The following is a 24,045-nucleotide window of genomic DNA, read 5'->3' as shown; positions in this document are numbered from 1 at the left end:
ACACCAGCACAGGCAGAATTTTCTAAGTAAACGTTTTTTGAATGAACAGATGTTTTATTTGTACCTTATATTTTTAAAAGTGTACCATTGCCTAACAAAATTAATTGTTTTGCTAAATATTTCCAGTGGTGCACTTCATGTGTCCATCAACATGTAAAACCTGCTTTCAAAGCTTTTAGCCCATTTTTCAGTAGGGTTGTGAAACTCAATGAAAATGTTTGTTAATGTTTGTAGAAGAACACTTGTGTTTTAAAGAGAATGCAAAGATTTTAATATGAAAACAGCCCAACAAAGAAAGATTATAATTAAAGTAATAGAGATTCAGCCCGGCCAGCATGGCTCAGTGGTTGAGGGTCGATCTATGAACCAGGAGGTCACGGTTAGATTCCTGGTTAGGGCACATGCCTGGGTTGCGGGCTCATGCAGGAGGCAGCTGATCAATGACTCTTTCTCATCGGTTCTATGCCTCTATCCCTCTCCCTTCTCTGAAATCAATAAAAATATATCTTAAAAATAAAGTAGTAGAGATCCAGTTAAAAATAGGAATGGAAAAGCCATTCTTTTGAACCCCATTGAAGAGAGAGTATCGTGCCTACCTTGGGAAACCAAGTTTTGAGACTGTAGTATTACTACAGTGTGCTGATCACAAGAATGGTAAACACTTCGTGGTTAACCAAATCCTAGAGGCCTGTTAGTTGGACGGGATGTTAGAATTCCTGCAGCCCAGCTTCCTCCACGGTACGTGGTTCCCTCTGTGGCTGCCCTGTCAAATGGTACATCCCCACCCTGCAGCAACCTCTGGTGATGCCGTGAACTCCCTGCTGTCTGGCCAGCCCTCTGCATTTTTGGAGAGCTCTGGTTGTTAGAAAGCACCTTCTAACCCTGAGTCTCTATGAATGTGTTGCTCTCTGCCTGCCAAGGAGGCTGTGCCAGAGCCCACATGAGAACTCCTGAGGCCACTTAAAGATTGGTGCTGAGTGTTCCTTTAAGATTTTTCCCTAGGGTGAGGGGGGCAGGTTGGGGGGGGGGGTCCTGGCTCCTGGGCTGGAAATCTCAGGCGTTATACAGACTGTCTGTCCCTTCTGGACACTCTTTGGGGGTTTTCTAACAACAAAGCCATCCAGGACTATGCTACCTTCTGCTGGTATTTCATATTGAGCTGGCCATGTTTTCGGTGGAATACTGCCAGTTTTCACTTTTTCTAACCGTAGGTAACCTAAAAAACTAAACTTGGACCATATGTGTTCTTGAACAATTTTTTTACTCTTCTTGGTCCAGGGTCCCCTACCTGTGCAAAATTTACTTTCTGAAGTAGTGAGGAAAGTTCTGATGAGGCCTGGGAACTTGCCTCACCACCCTTTAATTTTTGGGTTGGCACCCAGTGAATACGGCTGTTCAGCCAGCAACGAGAATTTGACTTGGGAAATTAGCCTCCATGATTTAGAAGTTTGAAGTTGCCATTTGATGTTTTTCCTTTGCTCAGTGAAGGAAGTTAAACATTCCAGTGTTTAAATACAGTTTAAAAAAAAAAAGTAAAATGTAGATAAATCTTGATCATTTAGCAGTTAATTTCAGTTTTGTTTTTAACTATTTATAGCTTTCATTTGAACAAATTTACCACTGAATAAGCTGGAAATATTTTTCTTCTTGGTACAGCAGATTCGGTAGGGAAAGTGCCTATAATATCCTTAAAAGTGAGGAATTTTTAAGCAAGAAGTTTATTAATTAAATATTTCCTTGTTTTCTGTGTGCAGGGATGCATTGATTTAAAATAAAAATAAAAATCTACTTATATAAAAACTGTGGGTGGTGTTCATCACGACCATCAGAATCTCGACTGAGCAGAAGGAAGTCAGTCCTGCAGGGGTTGTCTTGGCAATGGCTGTGCTCTCCCTGGAGCTGTTTCCAGTGAGGGCGGGGTTTGAGGCAGGAACCTGCCCTCGGAGTGTGGACCCACTGAATTCTGGGTCGTTTTGCCAAGGGCTGCGCCCTCCCCAAGCTGTTTCCTGTGTGGCCTGAGGGAAGAACCCACCCTCAGAGCACCAGGAGCGCCCAGCAGCAGTCAGTCCTGGGTTGCTGAGGTGGAGGCCACGGTGTGGTAGAACTCTGGGTCTGGCCCAACAGGGGGCATGGCCGACCTTCAAACCAGACCCTGATAGTAGAAAGGAGGGAGCCCCATTCCTCACAGAATCTGCTGTTGGATAGCTTGCTGTCAGTGGCCTGCCAGCCAGGAACCCCATTCACCTGCAACCCGGACCCTGACAGGAGGGAGGAGGGAGCCCCTTTCCTCACGGAATCGACAGGTGGCCAGTTTGTTGTCAGGGGCCTGCCAGCTAGCAATCCTATTCACCTGCACCCTGGCTCCTGACAGCAGGGAGAAGAGAATATGTTTAAAGACCAACTATTGGAACAAAGTACCTCTGAAGCCAAAAGAAGCCATTGTTGGCAACAGAATAGAGAGTTAGAAACATTGATGAGAGAGAAACATCCATCAGCTGCCTCCTGCACACTCCCCACTGGAGATGTGCCTGCAACCAAGATACATGCCCTTGACCGGAATCAAACCCGGGACCCTTGAGTCCACAGGCCGATGCTCTATCCACTGAGCCAAACCGGTTAGGGCAATTAATTCCCTTTTAATGTGCACGAATTTCATGCACCGGGCTACTAGTAGTAATAATAATAATAATAATAATAATAATAACAACAGAAATAAAAACAGCCCTGCCCAGTGTGGCCCAGTTGGTTGGGCATCGTCCAATGCACCAAAAAGTCAATGGTTCAATTCCAGGTCAGGGCACATGCCCGAGTTGGGGGCTCAATCCCTGGCAGGGAGTGTGCAGTAGGCAGCCAATTGATGTTTTGCTCTCACATCGATGTTTCTCTCTCTTCCTCTCCCTTTCTTTATAAAAATCAATTTAAAAACTTTAAAAAGAAAGAGAAATGCCTAATCATGGAGGTTATAGTATATGGTATAAGGTGAGATAGTCATTTAACAAATAATCACATGGGCAATTATTTAAGAACACTCCCTGGAGAAAAGAGACCAGCAAGAGCACCTAACAGAAGGCCCTGGGCTGGGGCGGGGGCTTGAGGAGAATCTAGAGAAAGGCCGACCTGGTTCTCATTTGTCTGTTGTCCTAATCTCTAAAATCACAAGTTATTGAGAGATAGCAGCTCCATTACTCAAGAGATTAGAAAGCCTTCCTTGATTACAGGAACCTTTTTGGGTTGGAGTTGGCATTAAATGTCACAAAAGACAGCACTAAAATATCCAGCCACCACTGGCGTGCCCAACCCCTGACTTCCTCTCTGCACAGAATCATAGAAGGCTAACAGAATTCGTTTATCTCCAATGCTCTAAAATGCCCTACCATCCTATTAATTCACGGTGTTGCAGAGCTAGACCAAAAAAAAAAAAAAAAAAAAAAAAAAAAAAAAAAAAAAGGCAACTTCTTTGAAGGCACTTAGAGGCAGGAAAAACAACGTTCATAGATATTTTGGGATGCAGAAAATGGGCTTATAAATAACATTTCAAGGAGATGAAAGTACAGGCTTTGATTTTGGTCAGGCAAAGAGTTCAAAGATGAAGTCACATCAGCAGGGAGCTTTTAAAGAACTCAGAGTGGTCTGGGTGTTCTAGTTCTTGTTCTTTTAAGCCTGTTTCCCCCGCCCGGAGAGCAAGGACAGTTCCTGGTTTCCTCTGCTCTTGAACCTGATTGAGGACTTCAGCTCAGACCTCGTTTTCATTTTGAAGTAAGTTGAGCAGTAGAGCGGGAGCCAGGCACATCCGAGTGGCAGGCCATGCCCCGTAGCTTTGGGTAGGCTGTGCTTTATCCTGTGCCTTTCTGATAAGTTTGCGAAGTGTTGGGTCGTTGGCTCTGTTGGTTAGATTATGGTCTGGTCCTATGGTAGTATTTGTATCTGGTCCTTTCTGATGAGTGCATGATCTGAGTTATGTATCAGAGGGCGAGCCCTCTGTGATGCTAAACTTATGGCAATATATTAAACACTGGCTCATTTTTTTGCGTATCAGTGCTTAAATACAGGGTGGAGCAAAAGTGGGTTTACAGTTGTTCGAATGGAAAATCATCATATATAATAAAGAGGTCATATGCAAATTAACCCTCACACCCTCAGAAGATGGCTGCCTATGACTAGGCTGGCAGTGGGGTTAGTGAGGGACGACCAAATGACTGAACAGCAGGCTGCGTGGGGTGACCAGGCCGGTGCGGGGGGTGGGGGGGGGTCGGGGGGTAGCCGTGAGGGGAGTAAATGTTAATTCCCACATTTACTTCAGCTGACCTTCGTTTATCAGGCTTGATATGGAGCACCTTTAGGATCAAGCTTTTAAACAGTAATGTGCAGCATTCGAATTGATTATAGCCTGATACAGTGGGGCCTTGTCTTACGAGTTTAATTCGTTCCAAGACCGAGCTCGTTAAGGAGCTCGTTAACTCAAATTACTCTGTCAACTCAATGCAAAAAATCACCGAGAGACAGCTGGTATCTCAAAAAACTCGTTAATTGGGACACTCGTAAGTCAAGGCCCCACTGTACATTGTTAAGTTGTAATTAGAAAGTTTGTTTTGCAAATTGATCAAGTTTAAACAAATTTTAGTCATAGAGGTTTGATTGTATTAAAATGGTAAATATTAGAATGGTTTTTCTAGGATTGGCTTCACTTCTCCTTTTCAAGTATCGTAGGCCAACCTTTACTCATTTTGTTTATTTGAAAGTTTACAGATTTCTAAGTAAGTTTGGGAAATATTTACTGGGCATACAAAAGGGGAAGGCTTGCTGCTCAAGTGTTAGTTAACCCAAGCAATTGGAGTTGTCTGAATTGCTCTCTGAGAAAATTTAATAGTATTGAAACCTTGGGACATTTGGAGATGATCATTTTGCAAAGGGGAATGGTTCTTAAAATATTATGAATTAAGATAAGTATGTTTATTCATCTCCAATGATACTGTGAAATTACTAGTAGTGCTTACTCCATTCCTATCCAGATACGGCTTATTTTGCAACAGTTGAAAATAAACTGCTTATAAAAATTCATCCTTTGCTAAATGAAACCGAGTGAAGAGACGGTTGCTCCTTAGGTAACAATGAGACTTTTACTGGGGTTCAGGATACATGTTATTTAGGCAGAAAGAAGCACTGTGTTTTAGAGTTAGATTGCTCTGGAGTGCCACTGCTCCTACCGCCTACCATTTTACCGGTATTTCACAGCTGTTTCTAAGCAGCTGCTGTGGCTTAAGCGTGGTGCTGGTGACAGAAAGATGACGAGAACAGAGAAGATCCTGGTTCTCATGGAGCTTAGTGTATAGGCGTGTGAGCCTCATCCACCTTTCATGTAGTGTTGCTTTTCATTACAAGTTTACATACTTTTTTTTTTTTTTTAAAGACAATCTTTTTTTTATATATATATATATTTCACCAATTTTCTACAGAGAGGAAGGGAGAGGGACAGAGAGCTAGAAACATCGATGAGAGAGAAACACCGATCAGCTGCCTCCCGCACATCTCCCACTGGAGACGTGCCGGCAACCCAGGCACATGCCCCTGACCGGAATCGAACCCGGGACCCCTCAGTCCGCAGGCCGACGCTCCATCCACTGAGCCAAACCGGTTCCGGCGTTTACATACTTTTTTTCATTTGATCATTATTCCCGGTATTTGAGATATACATTTTTACTTGATAGATCGGCAGAGAATTTAGGCACTAGCTGCTCTCGTAGTAAAAGTCAGCTTCCAAATAGAAAACACGTTATTGCCTCTGTTGTTCAGGAACAAACGATACTGATTTATGCAATTTTACAAAAAATAAGGCAGTGAAATGCCAAACAATGAAAATTCAGAATCGGCATTTTGGTAGCAGTGCCATTAAATCTATATTGTAAAGTAATTTAAAACTACCAGGAAGTAAGGGTAAGACCAAAATGGTTATTGGCCATAAGATCAGTGTCAGATCTGCATTGAGTTCATGATTTCAGGTTGAATTGCTTCTCCCTGTAAGGAGAAAAAAAAACAAGGATGGCCTTCAACTATCAGTTAGTTACGTGAAGATAGCCCTTAGTAGAAATCATTTAAAATTTTTTCATTTGTTTCAAGGTAGGTTATTTTAAGATTTATTAGGTAGATGTTGGAAAAGCTTATCTTTCTCTCAAAATCTGTTTTCAAAGTAAACCCAGCTTTAAATATTTTAGGGCTTACAGATTTGTATTTGGAATCTAGACTGCACCATGCAGATGGGGGAAAAGAAATCAGATACTTTGCTAAATTTTTAAATGTACAAATAGTAAATGAGGATAAATAAGTATGCGGAATAGTAAGAATTTTCATTCAAGGCACTCAGTAAATCTGTTTATAATTGTACTGTTCTTTGTGCAGTTTACTCTAAAATGGAGGAAGATGTGCTGTTGTTCCCCCTACATTATACTCTTTCTTATTGTAGAAATGTGCTCTTGGTGATATAAATTCTTAAGCCATAGAATAAAATAAAATGAGTTATAGTCAGTATATTTTTCTCTAATGAAATCTTTAAAAATAACTTTCTTTATAGTAAGAGTTAATTTTGCTCCTCCAAACAGTAGAGCCTGGTGTAACCTGCCCATGTTAAAAAGTAATTTTTTCCCCTAGAACTTTGTTCATAAAACTAGAACCAGCCTTTCAGTGGCATTTTTCATCTGTGTAGGAAAGAGATTATTTCTGAATATTGGGAATGAAGGTGTCTTAGTCCATTTGGGATACTATGACAAAAATTTATTTTCTCATGTGTTGAAGAACCCTGAGTCCATTAGATATTTTTCTCATATGGACCATTATTAAAGTTATTGTGCCTCAAAATGTAGGCTAAGCTATTCATTCAAAGCATGGGCTTTGGAGTCATACACATTGGTTAAAATCCTGTTGGCTTCCTCATTTCCTTGTTGTGTTACCACAGAAAGCCTTAGTTTATTTATCTGTAAAATAAGGCTAATAATAACTACCTCAGAAGGTTGCTGGGGAGGACTGAATAAAAAAAGCAACCATGCCTACATACAGTAAAGTAAGTCAGCAAGAAAGTTAAGTTATTTATAATAGTATTAGAGTTTTCTTTGGCTGTTAGACTCATCTGCTCTCTACATTTTAAAGATTGGATTGAGTTCTTGTGGTTCTGGGTTCAGTGATGATAAAGATATTACAGATATAATTAAAGATATTATAGCAGTGTGACTATTCAGTTGTTTAACTCTTGGGTGTAGGCCCCAGTTTCCACATGTTAATAATTAAGATAGAAAACAAAATAAGTTGGTTGAAACCGCAAAGTCTGTTTTGAGGTTTCAGTAATCCTAATAAATGTAAAGGGATTATATTTGCCAACTAAATGGCAGAGACTCTTGGATTGGATTTTAAAAGGAAGAGATATACCTAAAATAACATGACTCAAGAAGATGAAATAATAGAATGGAAAAAAATATAATAGGCCAATATTACTTTCAATAAAAGTGAATAGGGAGAAAATAGGGTATTTTATAATGTTAACCTACCAAGAAGATAAAATAATTATGATTTTGGATGTATATGCAGGGAATTTTAAGGAAAATCTGATAAATTCACAATTAACATATTCTGTCACTGATAAACAAAACATACAAAAGTTAGTACAGAGTATTTGAAGACCACCTTTGTTAATGAGGTTTAATTATTAAGTCTCTGAGCACCCTCTGAGTCTCTTTCCAAATGGTCTGATTCCATGAATTTTGGCCCGTTTGTACAGCTGTGTCATGCTTTTTGTACAGTTGACATGTTTCTGTAAAACTGCAAGTAACCTAGAAAATTTTAAAAGTGAATGATACTGTTAAACAATAACTTTCAAGGCCAAACGTTTTTCTGAAGGAAAGGATTTCTTGAACCATATGCTAGCCAGAAAAGGGACCAAGGCCTGGGGTGTGCAATCTAAACCACCAGCAGCAGGGCTCGATGGAGAAGACACAGTCATCTGCATCCTAGAATTGATGGGGCCCTTTTATACAATGAGTTTGGGGAAGAAAGATGGAAGCTGTTTTGAAAGACTTAGCTATAGATAAAGGGGTGGGGTGTGGGAGAAGATGAAGCAGGGCTAGTTCTGGCATAGGTGTGCCGTGATAAGGAAGGAGTGTTTGCTGCTCTTGGATCGTTTGTGCGCCATAGGAACGTTCATGCAGCGGCGTCTGGTGGTCGGCTGTTCTCTAGGTAAGAGCTGAAATAGCCACGTCTTGTTTGTGAGCAGAGAACCTGGGCTGTTTAGGATGGTGTCTTGGGCCTTTATGTGGAGCTAGCTCCATGAGCCTGAGTAGCAGTAGGTTAGCCGAGCTTATTCATCGCTGAGGTTCTAGATGTGGTTTCTTGCAGAGAGTCCTCCTTACAGGCTGTTTTATAGATTCTGCAGGGTGCTTCCGCGAGCAGGTTGCAAGCAGGGTGTGTCTCCCTTGCTTTCTGGCAGCTGAATAGTTGGAGGGTTGAGGCAGAACTCTATCAGGTCTGTTTCCGGAAATTCTCAGGCACAAAGTTTGGTCCTTAAAGTCCCTGAGCAGAACTTTTTTTTTTTTTTTTTCCAGATAACACACCAGCAGTTCAGTGTATGCTTTTTCAAGTCTTTTATGAGTAAAGTGGGAGGGTTTTAAGTGTCTGCAGAGCATTTGGGTCTGTGAATTCTGCCAAAGTAATTGTTAGCATATGGTTTTCCTTCTGAAAAAAAGAATTAGCAAATGTTAGTCACCTTTTTTAAAAAAATTTTATTTAATTTATTTGATCCTTTAATTAAAATTGGGTATTAATGAAGTGTGTGTTTGTACATGTGTATTTGTGCTCCTGTCTGTTGCTTTGATCTCTGAAATCTGAGTAGTTCAGACAAAAAAAAATTATTTTTATAAATAAAAACTAAAGAGGGAAACTTAAATGCTAATATGTACAGGGAGAAGCACCTTATTCAATGTGTGTCCGTGTTCAGTTAGCAGCCTCGTCTAAAACTTGACTGCTTAAAGACAAGTGCTCACCAAGTCCATGTAGCTCAGAAGACTGTGTATTTGGGGCTTTGTGACGGATGGAGATAGTACCAGGGTGGCTAGAATAGACGTCTCTTCTTCCGCCTCACCTTCCAGTCCTCTACCTACCAGTCTTTCACCCACCCAGCTGTCCCACAAATAAATAATTAGCAAGCACATAATGTTTTGAGGCACCCCGCTAGGAGATGAGAGAGATAAAGACAGTATGACTGGGACATAATCCCAAGAGTCTATGGCCTAGTGACAATAAGTCAGTAGATGTTTAGTAATTATGAAACAGTCTTATGATGGTAAGTGATAAATCAGAAGTATTTAAGTGCCTGGGAGGGAGTGGAGTACCTATGCAGGCTCTCTCAGGTTGTCTCATTTAGAGCAGGTGCTGGTGAGTAGGTAGTAGCTGCTTCCTGGTGGAGGTTGGATTTGAGTAGAGAGCTCTTCAAGGTAGTAGTTTTGGAGGCAAAATAAGGGCACAACCTTTCCCTCAGGAGCTATAAGCGCTTGGGACAGGAATAGTGAGCTTAGGACAAGAGTATTGAGACATGGCTGGAGAGCTAGGCAGGGCCCCGTCATGAAGAGTCTCATTTCGGACTCTGGCATCATTCTGAAGGCGTAGGGATTTATTGTTGGAAGGCATGGCCATCGGTTGGTCTGTTCATAGGAATGAAATGAGAAAGGTCCCTCTGGTGGCAGTGTAGAGGAATGGATTAGGGGTTAAAATAAGAGGTGAGGTGCACAGTAAGAAACTATTGCTTGAGCTAACTCAGTGGATTTTTGGGAGGTACAAGCAACCAGGGGGCCTGACAGAAGAAAAATAGGGCTTGTAAGGTGGAATTATGAGTTTCACTTTAGGCACTGACTTGATGATCCATAGGAGACAACAGCAGTTAGCCACCTAGGGAGCAGTAGTCAGACCAGGGTAGGAGCCAAAGACGCGAGTAGGTAATGTCACCCAGGGATTTTGTAGAGTAACACAAGAGGGCAGAGGAGGGAAGCTTGGAGATAAATAAACTATAAAGAAAAAACCCATCGTCCTATACCTGTGTGACATGGAAAATCTATTTGGGATCTTGGAAAGTAACAGAACAGATAAAGTGTTTTCTGTCTGGGCATTGCCAGTTATTGACTTTCAGAATTGTAATCAATAAAGAGGACAACTAATAGAACGCTCCAGTTTCTCTACTGGTGGTTATGGCCTTGTGGTAGCACATGCCAGGGCTGTAGGAACCTCTTTGCCTCATAGGTTTAGGTGGATAATCGTTTCCTCATCCACTTCTGTCTTGGTCTGCCAGAAATGAAATTATATTCGTACTGAAGCAGAAAATGATAAAGCTTTTGGAATTTCCTTATATTTTTTGGAAAATTCTAGTTCATAGAACATAGGATTAAAGAAGATATTTGAGGGAGGAGGCTTGGCTTGTTTTTACATATTCCTTATTTTTATACATACACACACACACACACACACACACACACACACGAGATGAAGAAGAGCAGCAAAGGTAGGTATGTACTTTCAACCATCTTCTCAAAACCAAGCCTCCAAAAACATATTAGCCATTACACACCCAGGATATTATTGAATTGTATCTATTCAGGGATTAGTTCATGAATTCCTGCCATGGTGATCAAGTTAGGTGGACTCTGGACCATCACTGAGTCCGTAGAAGCAATGGAAACCCTTCTCTGGGAGAGGAGATTGTGTTGCCTCCTGCCAACCTTAAATAGTCCTCTTAAGATTTCCTAATGGCAGACCCATCAGGCAGAATGCCAACATGGACAGCCCTCCTCTCTTCTCTCCTGATCTTCCCACCGCCATTTGGGAAGTACAGATTGCTTCTTCACTGGCCCTTGGGGCACATGGCTAATAGCATCTTGGGAAGATGTAGCCCTTTATAGATAACCTTTGGGGGACACCTGTATGTGTGCTATAAACTGCCTTCTCAGCTGGCACAGCCCTTGTTGAAATGGGTTGGAAGATGATGTTTGTAGCATGTTGTTTTTCGGGACTTCCCACGCCATGGGCACGCTCACCCGTCCATCCATGCCCTTTCCTTGACTCTGACTGTTCCTTTACCCTCAGGTCACTCTGTTGTTGCTCTTGACTACCTAGGAGCACCCTTTTGCCATTGCTCTGGTGGGGATGTGGGATGTTTTGTTTTGACAGTGCCCTGAAAAATTCAGAAATGTTTCTGATATCCAAATTCTTAAACACTTGAGTGAAGCAATCAAATAAAAAGGATACCTTATAGCATCAGTATTTCTTTTGTACACAGACTAGTAAGAACTCTTTATTTTTATTTTTTATTGATTTCAGGGAGGAAGGGGGAGAGAGATAGAAACATCAGTGATGAGAGAATCTTTGATTGGCTGCCTCCTGCACGCCCCCTACTGGGATGGAGCCCACAACTTGGGCATGTGACCTGACCGGGAATCTGTGACCCCCTGGTTCATAGGTCGACACTCAACCAGTGAGCCACGCCAGGCGGGCTAGTAAGAACTCCTCTTCCCACACTCCTCTTTGTTTTAAAGCACCATGGTGTTAAGAACACCATTAAAAAGAATTCTTAGAAAAGAAATGTGCTTACCTTCTCTGAAGGACTTGTTTTTAGCTTAAGGAAAGAATTAATACTGGCTTGTTGAGAAATTTGTGGAAAGTAGTTGGTGATTTGGGGGCTAAATCAATAGTAGGAAAAGATTCATGGGGTTGGAAAGGATTGTGGTTGGGCTTACTCGAGAGTCAGATGTGCTGAAGTCCGGGCACAGGTTGGTAGCTGCCCTGGAGGCTGAGGTGTGGCTTGTTCTCAGTGGTCAGCAGGTGGCACCAAATAGCCAAAACAAATCTGGACCCACGTGGTTAGATTTCCCCTTGGATTGGGTGCTTTCAGAAATTTGGTATTAACAGTCCTTTCAAACCCTGCCAGCGTGGCTCAGTGGCTGAGCGTTGACCTATGAGCCAGAAGGTCATGGCTCTTCTATTCCCAGGCAGGGCACATGCCCGGGTTACGGGTGCAGGCCCCAGTGGGGTGTGTGGAGGAGACAACTGATCAATAATTCTCTCTCAACATTTTTGTTTCTATCTCTCTCTACCTTCCTCTCTGAAATCAATAAAAAAATATATATTTTTTTAAAAAATAGCACTTTCGCAATTCTGCCCCCCCCTCCCTCAGAGATAAGTATCCTCCAAGGCTGAATTTTACCAATTTTATTGGTAATAGTCAAGAAAATTAACCATCTCCAGGTTCAAATGACAGTATCAATTTTTTTTTTTTTTGGAAGACAGTTGTGACTGAATATTAAGAGCAATTGTAACATCACTCAATAGAATATACTTAACTGACTTAGGTTTCTGAAATTTTTTGTAAATCTCATCAATGCATTGCTAATGTAATTGTTAAAATTACTCTACTGACACATTTACGTTGTTGGGATTGATTTTGTCTGCCTGTTGAGAATCCTGGATTTAATCCCATCCAAGATGCTTCTGACTATTTGAGTTACAGATGTGTGGCTCAGTCCGAAGGTGGACACAGTGCTTTTTCCTTAGGAATATGTGGGGCGCATTGGCGATGTTCTTGGATAGCTTGCAAGAAAACAGCTAATGACAACAGGGTAGGCAGTTCTATGCTTATGCCACCAATAATTATGCTAGTTGAGGTACAGTTCATTTGTTTCAGCTTAATTTACTTATCGTGGAACCCTGGTTGCGTGCTAGAACTTGAGAAAATCTACATTTCAAGCACAATCAGAGAACTGTTTCTTTTCAACACAGGTGGCTTTATTTTCCTTGCTTTGTGGCATCTGTGAGGGGAGAAAATCAGCTCAAGTGATCATTTTGTAGTTGCTGAGTGGCGGCCTGGTTTTATTCGTGCACAAACTCTAGTGATTGAGCCTACTAACTCTGGTCCGTGTGCATATTCTTGGTGCCCAGTGAATGAATGAGGCTTTCACTAAATGAGCATCCAGGTATAAAATATGATTTAAAAAAATCATTGAATCTTAAGATAGGGGAGTGGGCCCTGGCTAGTTTGGCTCAGTGGATAGAGTGTCGGCCTGTGGACTAAAAGGTTCTGGGTTCGATTCCGATCAAGGGCACATGCCCAGGTTGTGGGCTCGATCCCCAGTGGGGGCCATGCAGGAGGCAGCCGATCAATGATTCTCTCTCATCATTGGTGTTTCTATCTCTCTCTCCCTCTCCCTTCTTCTCTGAAATCAATAAAAATATATATTTTTTAAAAGATAGGGGAGTGGGACAGGACTGTAGGGGACATCTTCTTTACCAATCAAGGGGTGGGGCATCTTTCTTCTCTTCTTAACTTACCCAGATAGCTTTGTATATAAAACATGCAGGAATTTAACTGAGCCTGTAAGGATTCAGAGCTCATCTTTGACTCCTAGAATGTGTTTTTCCTGCAGCACCAGGATTGATCTTTTTCAAAACATACGTCCCGTGGTGTCAGTTTATTAGCTTAAAATCCTGCAGTGCCTTCCATCACACTTAGGTTCACAGAGCCCCCCCCCCCCCCCATGCCCATCAGACAGACAGACTCCAGACACACTGACCCCACCATTCCCCCAGCAAGCCGTGCTGTTTCCCACTGTAGGGCCTTTACACAAGCTGTTTCTTTCGCCTGGAAGGCTATTCCTTTTGACCTGTTCCTTTTTGAGGTCTCAGTTTAAATAAACACCTACTCAGAGGGGCCTTCCCTGACCACCAGATCTAAAATATGTTCTCTCTCTGTCACATCACTCCACTTTTATTTTATTTTCTTTCAACCGTCTTGCCTTTTGTTGTGTGCCTTTTATCTGGCTCCTCCTACCAAGATAAAAGCTTCAGGAGAGCCTGGTCCTTATCTTACTTACTATTATCTCTATTCTCTCTAGCTCTGGAACAGGCTGAGCACGTAGTGAGCCTTCAGTGCAATATCTGCTTTGAAGCTAAATGTATTCCTCTTAATTCTCTGAGGGGACTGTAATATAGTGAAGACGGCAGGGGGCCAAAAGTTGAGCCCTAGGTTCTTGTTCACCATTTATCCTTGTAAAACACTATGGCCATGGGTGGATCCCTGGGGAGTGGTATTGGGTTGGTAGTAAGCATTTAGAACAACACAGAAATGTAAATAATTGCAGTTGTTACTTATTTATGTGCCTGGTACTGTGCTTGTTGCCATTCGCTTATCTATCTCATTTTATCTTGGGCACCAGTGTTCTAACATGAAAATGAGATGTTGAGATGAAATGATCTGTCAGTTCTTTTATAACATTTTGTGAATTTCCAGGAGAAGCTAAATAGTTGTTTATGGTGATGCACAATAGAAATAAATGAGGTCATGCAGAAGCCCCGAGGGGCTGTCCATCCAGTTCTGATAACACTTTAAAACTGGGAAGTTTAAACTTTAGAAAGAAGAATGAAAACTCATCCTTGGTTGGGCATCCATCATCTCACTCAGTCCCCTCAGTAACCGGGAGAGTATCTTCCCTCTTTGGTGGCTGGGAAAACGGAGACTCAGATGCTAAGTCCCTGGGCCTGGGTCACACATGTGCTATGAGGCAGTGCGCAAGTTCAAGAGCGCACTGGACTTAATGGACTCCAGAGACCGGTTCTTGGCACGTGTGAATTATTTTCCCTTCTACTCACCTTTATCCCAGTAGGTTATGTGAGGACTCTGCACCCTTTAGACGACTAATTAGGTGTTTTTTTTTTCCCCTTTTCTTTCCCACAGAACGCTAAGAAGGAGCTGATGTGGAGGAGCAGCTGAGACAGTTCAAGATGACGACCACAGTAGCCACCGACTACGACAACATTGAGATCCAACAGCAGTACAGCGATGTCAACAACCGCTGGGATGTGGACGACTGGGACAACGAGAACAGCTCTGCCAGGCTCTTTGAGCGCTCCCGCATCAAGGCTCTGGCAGGTAAGTCTCCTTCACGCCCATCCCTGAGGCCCGGGATGCATGGCAGTCCCCTTAAAAATCATCCGCCCTGTCTCCCTTACAAGATCGGCTCCCTGCGACTTAAACATGTCCCACAGGTGCAAGCTGGCCATTTCATAAGGTAACCGGTCCCGTATTTGGAGAACTGTCAATTTCTGAGGCCAACATAATACAGAGCACAGTGATTTTTATCGCCGTTGAGAAAGAGCTGCCCTGGGATTTTAAGAGCTTGCTTATTTTCAGTGCATCTTATCTGTGAAAATAAGGGGACATAAATACACAAACCAGCCTGTGTGCTTGGTTGACCTGACCTCTTACAGTAGGCTACTCGATTTTTGAGTGACCCAGGTTAGTTGGTATCACATGCAAGGGTGTTGAATATAAAAACCCGTAGCTTAATCTTGTGAGGGCACATTTGATGCTGTGACAGGTAAGTCTGCCACTGACTCACTAAAATTGGCAGGGAGGATGCATCCTGACTGAGTGATTCCTCACTCACTCCCTTGCTGCTGTGGAAAACCTAGAACACACTTTCACCATGGCCCTCGTTGCGGGTAGGGAGCGTTTTGCCCTGAAAATCTGGAAAGGGTCTGTCACGTGAAAGCTCGGCGGTACTGAACATACGGAAACCAAGGGTCCAAGTGGAGTTTGTGCAGGGCCTCACGTCTGTACTTTGAGATTTCAAATAAAATGGTTTCCAAATGAGAAAAATGGGCTTGTGATTTTTTTTTCCCTAATGTCTTTCCTTATGACAAGTAAGTAAATCGTAGTCATGACTTAAACAGGTAAGTTTACTGTTAATTGTGACTAGAGCTCACTCTTTTGTTACCTTTACAGTGTAATCTAATTATGAGGCCTGTATAATTTAGAGTTCTCTGGATTGTCAGCAAAAGGAAACTTAACCCAAAGTGGTTTAAATGACAGAATGTATTGACCCAATAGTAGGCAAATTGGCCTTAAGCAAGACTTTGTCCTGAATTTCAATGGTATGACCAGGACTAGTTTCTTTCTCCCAGTTTTTGGCTTTACTTGCTAGTGTGGGTTGATTCTCAGGCAGGCTCTAGGGACCCTGTAGTCTCAAGATAGCTAGCTGCTTGAGGCCCCAGGACCCAGATCTGTCTGTAAGGACAGGCGGCAGAAGAACCGCACCTCTGCTTCCCCAGAACTCACACCGTGGTCCCAGGATCAGTCTCGCTGGCCTGATTGGTGATGGCATGGGTCATGTGCCTCTAGGAGTCTCTCCCACTGCAGTCAGAAGAGGATATGCCAACTGACATCAGCTAATCAGGATACACTGCTAGAGTGATGGGGACTTGGAGGTGGGGCGGGGGAAGGGGGGATCAGTCCCACGCAAATAGCTTGGCTAGAAAATTCAAAATATAACAGGAAGGAGGAAGAAAGAAAAGGACCTTGGGGCGGTATCCAACTAAAAGCTGTAGGAAAACCATTCACCTGCCTTCGGATAATTTGCTTCTCGAGTGGCAGTGATGTAAAGATCTTTCCTGAGCTTGCCTGATTTGAGGGCATAAATGAATGATTAACCAGATAGTCACTCTAGAATTAGAGCTTTATCTTCTAGCTTATTCATTAACATGGAACCTTATGGAAACCGTGATCCTGGCTTATGCTAGTGGTTGATTTGTACTTTGATCTCTTACTTCTTCTTCTCCAATCCTCATTGGAACCTTTAGTTCAGTCTGATGTTGATGGCCGGTTATCGTTGACCATGAGTCACTTACTTTCTGGTCCTAGGCTATCTATTACCTGTGTATTTCCTGGCAAACTGCAGAACAGTGTCTTGATCTTTGTATCTATTCTTTTCCACAGTTCCAGAGCTGTCCAGCTGTCCTCAGTGTTGATCAGCTGTCTTTCCATTTCCTGGGAGATCTTTCCGTCTATGTTCTCTAGGTCCCTGAACTATTACAGCTATGATAATAATAGTAAGCACTTCATACGGTACTTACTGTGTGTCAGCTGTTCTCAGTGCATTGCATATATTTTTCTTCAAGGCTCTCCCCAGAACAGACTCAAGAAGTGGGGCTCTGGGAGGTACTCTGCCCACGTTTACACCCTTCTCAGCCAGGTGCATGTTTGCTTAAGGGTGTCCATTTTTATGAAGGAAGACAGGACTTGCATAGCAACCATGTGAAGGAGATTATTATTATCTACAATGTATGGATGAGGAAACTGAGGCGTAGAGAAATTAAATAGCTTGCTTGCTCAAGGTCATACTGCTGGTAAATAAATGGCTAACGGCAGAATGGCACCAAGTGTACACTATTTTATTATATTCAGTAAAATACAAAATGAATCAAAGCTCATTGGTGTAGAGTAAGTAATTACCTACTTAGTGGGTAATTCAAACATTGAAAAATTAGGCCCTGGTCGGTGTGGTTCAGTGGTTAGAGCGTTGGTCTTCAAGGGTTCCATTCCTGATCTGGGTACGTGTGGGAGGCAACCAGTCATGTGTCTCTCTCACATCAATGTTTTTCTCTCTCCCTCTCTCTCCCTCTACCTCTTCTTCTCTTTCCCTCCCTCCATTCCTCATACTCTCCCTCCCTCCCTTCCACTCTCTCTAAAAATCAATGAAAAAAATATCCTTGGGTGAGGATTAAAAAAAATTTTATTTGAAGGCTAAGGAATGCATCCTGCGATAGAGAAGTAGTCATGAGTAACCTCAAAACATTATGGAAAAGGAAATGTGCTGCCTCTAGGTTAAATGACGTTAAAAATTTTGCTTTCAGTAAATCCAGAAGATACCAGAGAAACCATCAGACTCATCTGTTATCAGAGGACGTTATCTTTTTATCTGACTTCCCAGCTCTGTGGAACAGGAAAATGTCTAAATCTTACGTGTTGATAGCAGGAGTAACATAACAGTACCACAGTGTCTAGACTAGTGGTTCTGGAATGTGAGTGGGCATCAGAACCGTGTGGAGGCCTTGTTAAAGCACAGATTGCCGGGTTCACTCCCAGAGTTTCTGATGCAGGAAGCCCAGGATAGAGCTTGATAATTTGCATTTTTAACAGGTTCCCAGGGGATGCTGAGGTGGCTGTTCTGGGAATCACATCGGAGGCCCGTATAGAGTATTGATAGCTGCCGGGTTTGCTTCCTTGGGTGTCTGAGACCATTTCATCTGGACCCAGCTGAAGTATAGGGCGAACTAAAGTATCACACCCAACAGAGTGACCTTTAGATGGGAGTGGTGTGGAATGCTGGCACTGATTTTAAGACGAGGGAAATAAATACCTTCCGTCCCCTCTAGGCAAGTCCTGTATTGATAGGTTTAGGGTGAGGGGGTGCTGTAGTAAGGTTTCTGTTACAAACGGGTGTTCTGAAATGGGAAGTCTTCAGTTGGAGCAGTAGAATTGTGAATATCAAGTTTCCTGTCCCTCTAAGATCCTATACAGGTTTAGTCTTCTCTAGACTTCATTCTGAATTCTGAGGTGGTTAACGAAAGACGTTAAGAGGAATTTATCTTTTTACAGTGCAATGTATCTTGTATTGATAGTGTAACTACCACCTTATCTTGTGTTCTTTACTCAGTGGCTTTAAATGTCAGTATCCCTAAGGAAAAAAGGTGAGGTAAACCACTTGCTACTTCATTTTCAGGAATTGCTTTTAACTATGGAATAATAAGAAATAAATGTTGTCTTTGTCCCCAATTCCTGGCACAGTGCTCTTAAAACCCTTGGAATTTTCTTGAGTAGTTTAGTCATAAAGAGCCTCATTCATCACACCTGGATTTATGCTAATGAGGTGACTGAGGGTGAGACCCCCCCCCCCTACATAGCCTTAAGCAGACAGTACTGGCCACTGGAAACACCAAGTGATTTGAAGGTGGGAGTTTCAGCCCTACCCACCAATCTGCAGGGAAGGTGGGGCTGGAGATTGAGTTTAACCACCGATGGCCAATGATTTCATCCATCATGCCTACATAATAAAATGCCTAAAACTCCTTAAATGTGACCAGATTTGGGGAGCTTCTGGGTTGGGGGACACATCCTTGTGCTGCTGGGAGGGTGGTATGCCCTGAGAGGGGTGGAAGCTCTGCCCACTGCCATACCTTGCCCCATGAACCTCTTCCATTTGCCTGTTCCTGAGTTAGACACTGTATCATAAACAGCAGACATAAGTAAAGTGTTGTCCTCAGTTTTGTGAGTTGTTTTAGCACACGAGTGAACCCGATGAGGGGTTGTCATGGGAACCCCTGAATTTATAGCCACTCAGTCAGAAGTACAGTGGCCTGGGACTGGGGACCGGCATCTGAAGTGGGATTAGTTTTGTGGGACAGAGCCCTTTCCCTGTGGGGTTCGCCCTAACTCCTGGTAATTAGCGAGGGTTGAATTAATTCCAGGACACCCATCTGGTGTCGGAGTATCAGACTCAGTGAGATATTTCACAGGGAAGGTGGCTTCTCTGGTGTAGTGGATACCATGTCCATTTTATTTTTTAAATGTAGAAATCAGGCCTGTAATCACTTGTCAAGTGCCAATTTATCGTCACAAAGATGAAAGAGTCGAGTTGGTTCCCGTCCATTGCCCAGTGAGCGCTGAATCTTTCTGTTCTCCTTAAACTTCTTTGCTTGAACATCTGACTCATCTCTCAGTCACTCATCACCCTTCTTCCTGCTCCTTAGTAGTTGGAAACATCACAGGGACATACCAAGTGGAATCGCAGGGAACTGAACTCTCCCATCTCCATCATCTACCTCGAGCCTCTCCTGGTGAAAACTGAAAACACCAGCTTTTTTTCCAAGCAGAGAAAAGCTTCATCTGAAAGCACTCCCCTCGCACAAGTTGGGTGAAGAGGGAGCCTCTCAAATTTTCAGCTTGTAAACGTTCAACACTTAGGCGTGCTTCAGGAAAAAAATTAGTATTAATATTGACCATGGCCACATGTTCAGAAATTTTATATGTACGAGGCTGGTGAGATACATACTTAGGTCTGAACTTGAATGTGCTACCATCTACAGTTCCGAAGGAAGGTAAGAGCTTGGGTCCCTCACGTGTGTAGCGTGGAGATCTCAGCATGCTGAGGCAGCCTGGCGGTCGGCAGAGAGCTGCGAAGGGATGTTTATGCATTCTGTAAATGATTTCCCACACCCAGGGGCGGCAGGCCCACATTCCTGACCTCTGACCAAATTGCCTCAGTGGTGTCAGACCTGTGGTGATGAGAAAATAAGCTGGACTTTTGGGAAACCGGCATTGTATTTGGAACGAATCTAAAACAAAAAACTTTATTATGCAAAAGGTAAATGATGGGTGTTTATGGTTGTAGGTTCTATTTTGTTGAATCAACAGGAATTAGGAGAAGTAGGAAAAGGGGTCTTAAAAAGTGCAACATTTAGCTTGAAAATATTAATAAACTAGAATCAGTAGAATCAATATTTTTTCCATCGACACTCATAAACTGTGAATTTAAAAAGTTGGGAGGATATACACCAAAATATTTAGTGTTTACTTCTGAATAATAAGAAATTTTTATTTCTAAAAAAAAGTGGCATATAGAGGTGATAGGAGAAAGCTTGTGTACAAGTGAGCATTAAGAAACAAAACAAGAAATTGGCCCTGGCTGGGTGGCTCAGTTGGTTGGAGCATCACCTGTATACCAAAAAGTCTGAGGATTCGTTTTCTGGACAGGCACACACCTAGGTTGTGGGTTCGATCCCCAGTTGGGGCATGTACAGGTGGCAGCCTATCAATGTTTCTCTCTCACATCAATCTTTCTCTCTTTCTCTCTCTCTACCTCCATCTTCCCTTCTCTCCATCTTCCCTTCTCTCTAAAGTCAATAAACATATCTTCAGGTGAGGATTTAAGAAAAATAAATTAAAGATGAGATTACTTTGGGAGTTGTCACTCATCAACATTTATGAGCTGAAATTTTGAGTACGAGCCTTTGTGCTAAGCTGTGGACATGGCAAAAGACATTGACCTTGAGTTTATATGATTATGGACAAGTGATACCTATAGGAAAATGAGGTAAAAGCACCTAATTGCATCTTTCACATTACATGTATAGAGTAAATAACAATTATTTGTGCCTGTATTTATAGGCCAGACTTCTTTAAACATGGGCATTTATTTGAGTGACCAAGAATTTTGATGGAGCATTTAATCAGCTAAAGCAGTGATTTACTTTATTTTTTAAAAATATATTTTTATTGATTTCAGAGAGGAAGGCACGGGGAGAGAGAGATAGAAACATCAATGATGAGAGAGAATCATTGATTGGCTGCTTCGTGTGTACCCTACTGGGGATAGAGCCCCCGACCCTGTATGTGCCCTAACCAGGAACCCAGCCTTTACCTCCTGGTTCATAGGTCAATGCTCAACCTCCAAGCAACACTGGCCAGGCCTGTCTTTAATTTTTTTATGGTCTCCTGTATAACATGGTGGTTTTACTTAGAAACTTTCCAGAATGAAACTGTCAATTCACATCAACCAACCCACCCCCTGTCAAAACAAATGTATATAAATGGTATGTTTGACTTCTTTTCTAGTAATAGTACAGAACCAGCTTACCATTGACTATGTAGAGAGAGCTATAAAACATGGTCTGGAGTTGTCTAAGTAGGAAGATAAAACCTATTTACATGAAGTATTAACTAAACATGTATGCAAGTGCCAAGAGAGCACTATAGGCAATTATGCTCTAGTAATTGAGAGAAAAGCATTGGTCACAAGAGGGAAAAGAATTTTAACTGGATGGGTCGAGTAACATAAAGACCATTGGAACTTGGGGAGGGGCGGGCGGGGAGAGAGAGAGACAGACAGACGCGGGGACTTGGACTTTGGAACCACTGTAAACAGAAGAGGCCAGGCTGCAGGTCTCTGAGGACCCCTCTCATTAAAACAGAAAGTCAGCCCAGCTGGCCAGTATGGCTCAGTAGCTGAGCATCAGCCTAGGAACCAGGAGGTGTCACAGTTCTATTCCTGGTCAGGGCATATGCCCAGGTAGCAGGCTCGATCCCCAGTAGGGGGGCATGCAGGAGGCAGCTGATTAGTGATTCTCTCTCATCATTGATGGTTCTATCCTTCTTCCTCTCTTAAGTCAATAAAAATATATTTAAAACAGAAAGACAGCTTTTGGCTTCTGAAGATGATATATCACCTCAAGTTTGGACTCATTCCTTGAAAATTAGGCCAGGGCTTTTCATATTTACACATCCACTGCTCCACACAGGGAACACTTACGCCCCAAGGGAAAGGCTTCTTGCATGATGGGGTGGATTTTTATAGTAGCATTAACGGGGATTTAATAGCTATCCATTATTTCCCTCATTCACTCTTGAGGCTCTTTCTCTAAATTATGCATTATTTGGGATTATTTGTGAAAGAGGCATGGTCCCTAGTGCAATTTATTTATTTATTTATTTAATATACATTTTTTTATTTCAGAGAAGAAGGTAGAGGGGAGAGAGAGAGATAGAAACGTCAATGATGAGAGAGAATCATTGATCAGCTGCCTCCTGCACGCCCCCTACGGGGGAGAAAGCCCACAACCTGGGCATGTTCCTTTAACTGGGATCAAACCCGGGACCTTCACTCCGTAGGCCAATGCCCTAGCCATTGAGCCAAGCCAGCTAGGGACCTAGTGCATTTTAAATACTCCACCCATTATTATGAAATCTGAATCAGAAAGAGCATTTTATATCAAAGAGGCTTATGAAAGCTATTGAGTAGAAAGCCTGTTTAGGTTGTTAAATGTAGTCCCAGATTATATCATCAGTTTATTTTCTATGCACATATGACTTCAGTAGTTCTCTGACCATAGGAAGCAGGCATCTTTTCTTTCTCTTTTGGGTACAGTTTGCTTTTCTTCCCTGCAGTCAGTGACCTCATCCCCACTTTTGAAATCGGCTTGGATTCCTGCTACTGTTCTTCCATTCCTCCAGTTCTCTTCACACCTCCGCAATGGCTGAGATCCCTCCGTGGGGGAGGCCCATGATCCTTGCTGGGAGAACCTGCCTACTGTTCTCTCCTTCGTTAAACCTCCTTCTTGCCCTCCGTCTTCTAGAGCCAAGTTCCATCCTCAGTCACCTCAGAAAACTTCTCTTGACTCACCCTTGGCCTCTGTCTTAACTCCTCTTCCCACCCGACCAGAATAATTTCCTTAAGTTCGTCTTTCCTGAGGACCTCCAATCACCACTTCTACAAGAAAATCCCATAAATGTAATGGTTGACTTGTGTTTGAACTTAGGAAGATAACCTCTCTCTTGTTGCGGACTGCTTGGGTAAGGAAAAGAGGAAAAACTGAAGATTTTTCTCCTCTCTTGTTGTTTTCCTGGCCTTGAGTGCCTGTGTGTGTGTGTGTCTCCATCTGTCTCTTACATAATTTACATACCATAAGATTTACCTCATAAAGTATACAATTGAGTAGATCTGAATATACCCAGAGAGTTGTGCAGTCACCACTAATTCCAAACATTTTTATTACTTCCAAAAGAAATCCCATACCCATTAGTCATCCCATGCCTATATGCATTTTCACCTCCCGCTAGTCCCAGGCAACCGCTAATATACTTTCTGACTTTGGATTTGCCTATTCTGGACATTTCATGTAAATAGAATCATACAATATCTTGTCTTTTGTGACTTGTTTCACTTAGTAAAATGTTTGTTTGTTTTTAATCCTCACCCAAGGACATGCTTTTATTGATTTTAGAGGGAGAGGAAGAGAGAGGGAGGGAGGGAAGAGGAGGAGGAGCGGGGGAGAGTTGCCTCCCACACGTGCTCTAACTGGTGATCGAACCCACAACCCGGGCATGTGTCCTGACCAGGAATTGAACCTGTGACTTTTTGGTGTACAGGAGGATGATGTTCCTACCAACTGAACCACACTGGCCAGGGCAATAAAATATTTTTAAGGTCCATCCAGGTTGTAGCATATATGTAGCATGTACCTCACTTCTCCCTCTGCTCTCTTATATAAATAATAGTGGTAGGTTAGAGAAAAATAACAGAAAATTCTGTGAACACTACCATCATCATAATACTATGATGTTGATTTGGCAGTTGCCTGAGAACAGATGGCAGGTCCCTTGTAGGCATCTGAAAGTACTGTAGACTTAGGAACTAG

The 24,045-nt window shown here is 42.5% G+C and overlaps 1 protein-coding gene across 6 annotated transcripts in view; it reads left to right on the top strand.

The window, feature by feature from the left end:
• The window catches only part of SPTBN1 (spectrin beta, non-erythrocytic 1), a 180,051-nt gene that overhangs the window by 39,289 nt on the left and 116,717 nt on the right, over positions 1-24,045 (top strand). For 3 of the 6 annotated variants that reach the window (XM_036334552.1, XM_036334553.1, XM_036334554.1), the window contains exon 2: positions 14,750-14,944. In XM_036334552.1, coding sequence (XP_036190445.1) covers positions 14,797-14,944 — 148 coding nt within the window. In that variant the 5' untranslated portion in view covers positions 14,750-14,796. Of the gene's footprint in view, positions 1-14,749; positions 14,945-24,045 lie in introns of those variants that run through there. The other 3 variants (XR_004971837.1, XM_036334555.1, XM_036334559.1) reach the window with 1 other exon arrangement.

The sequence above is a fragment of the Myotis myotis genome, unplaced genomic scaffold, assembly GCF_014108235.1.
Source record: "Myotis myotis isolate mMyoMyo1 unplaced genomic scaffold, mMyoMyo1.p scaffold_m19_p_14, whole genome shotgun sequence".
NCBI classification, from domain to species: Eukaryota; Metazoa; Chordata; class Mammalia; order Chiroptera; family Vespertilionidae; genus Myotis; species Myotis myotis.
This window is presented reverse-complemented; position numbering and strand designations above follow the sequence as displayed.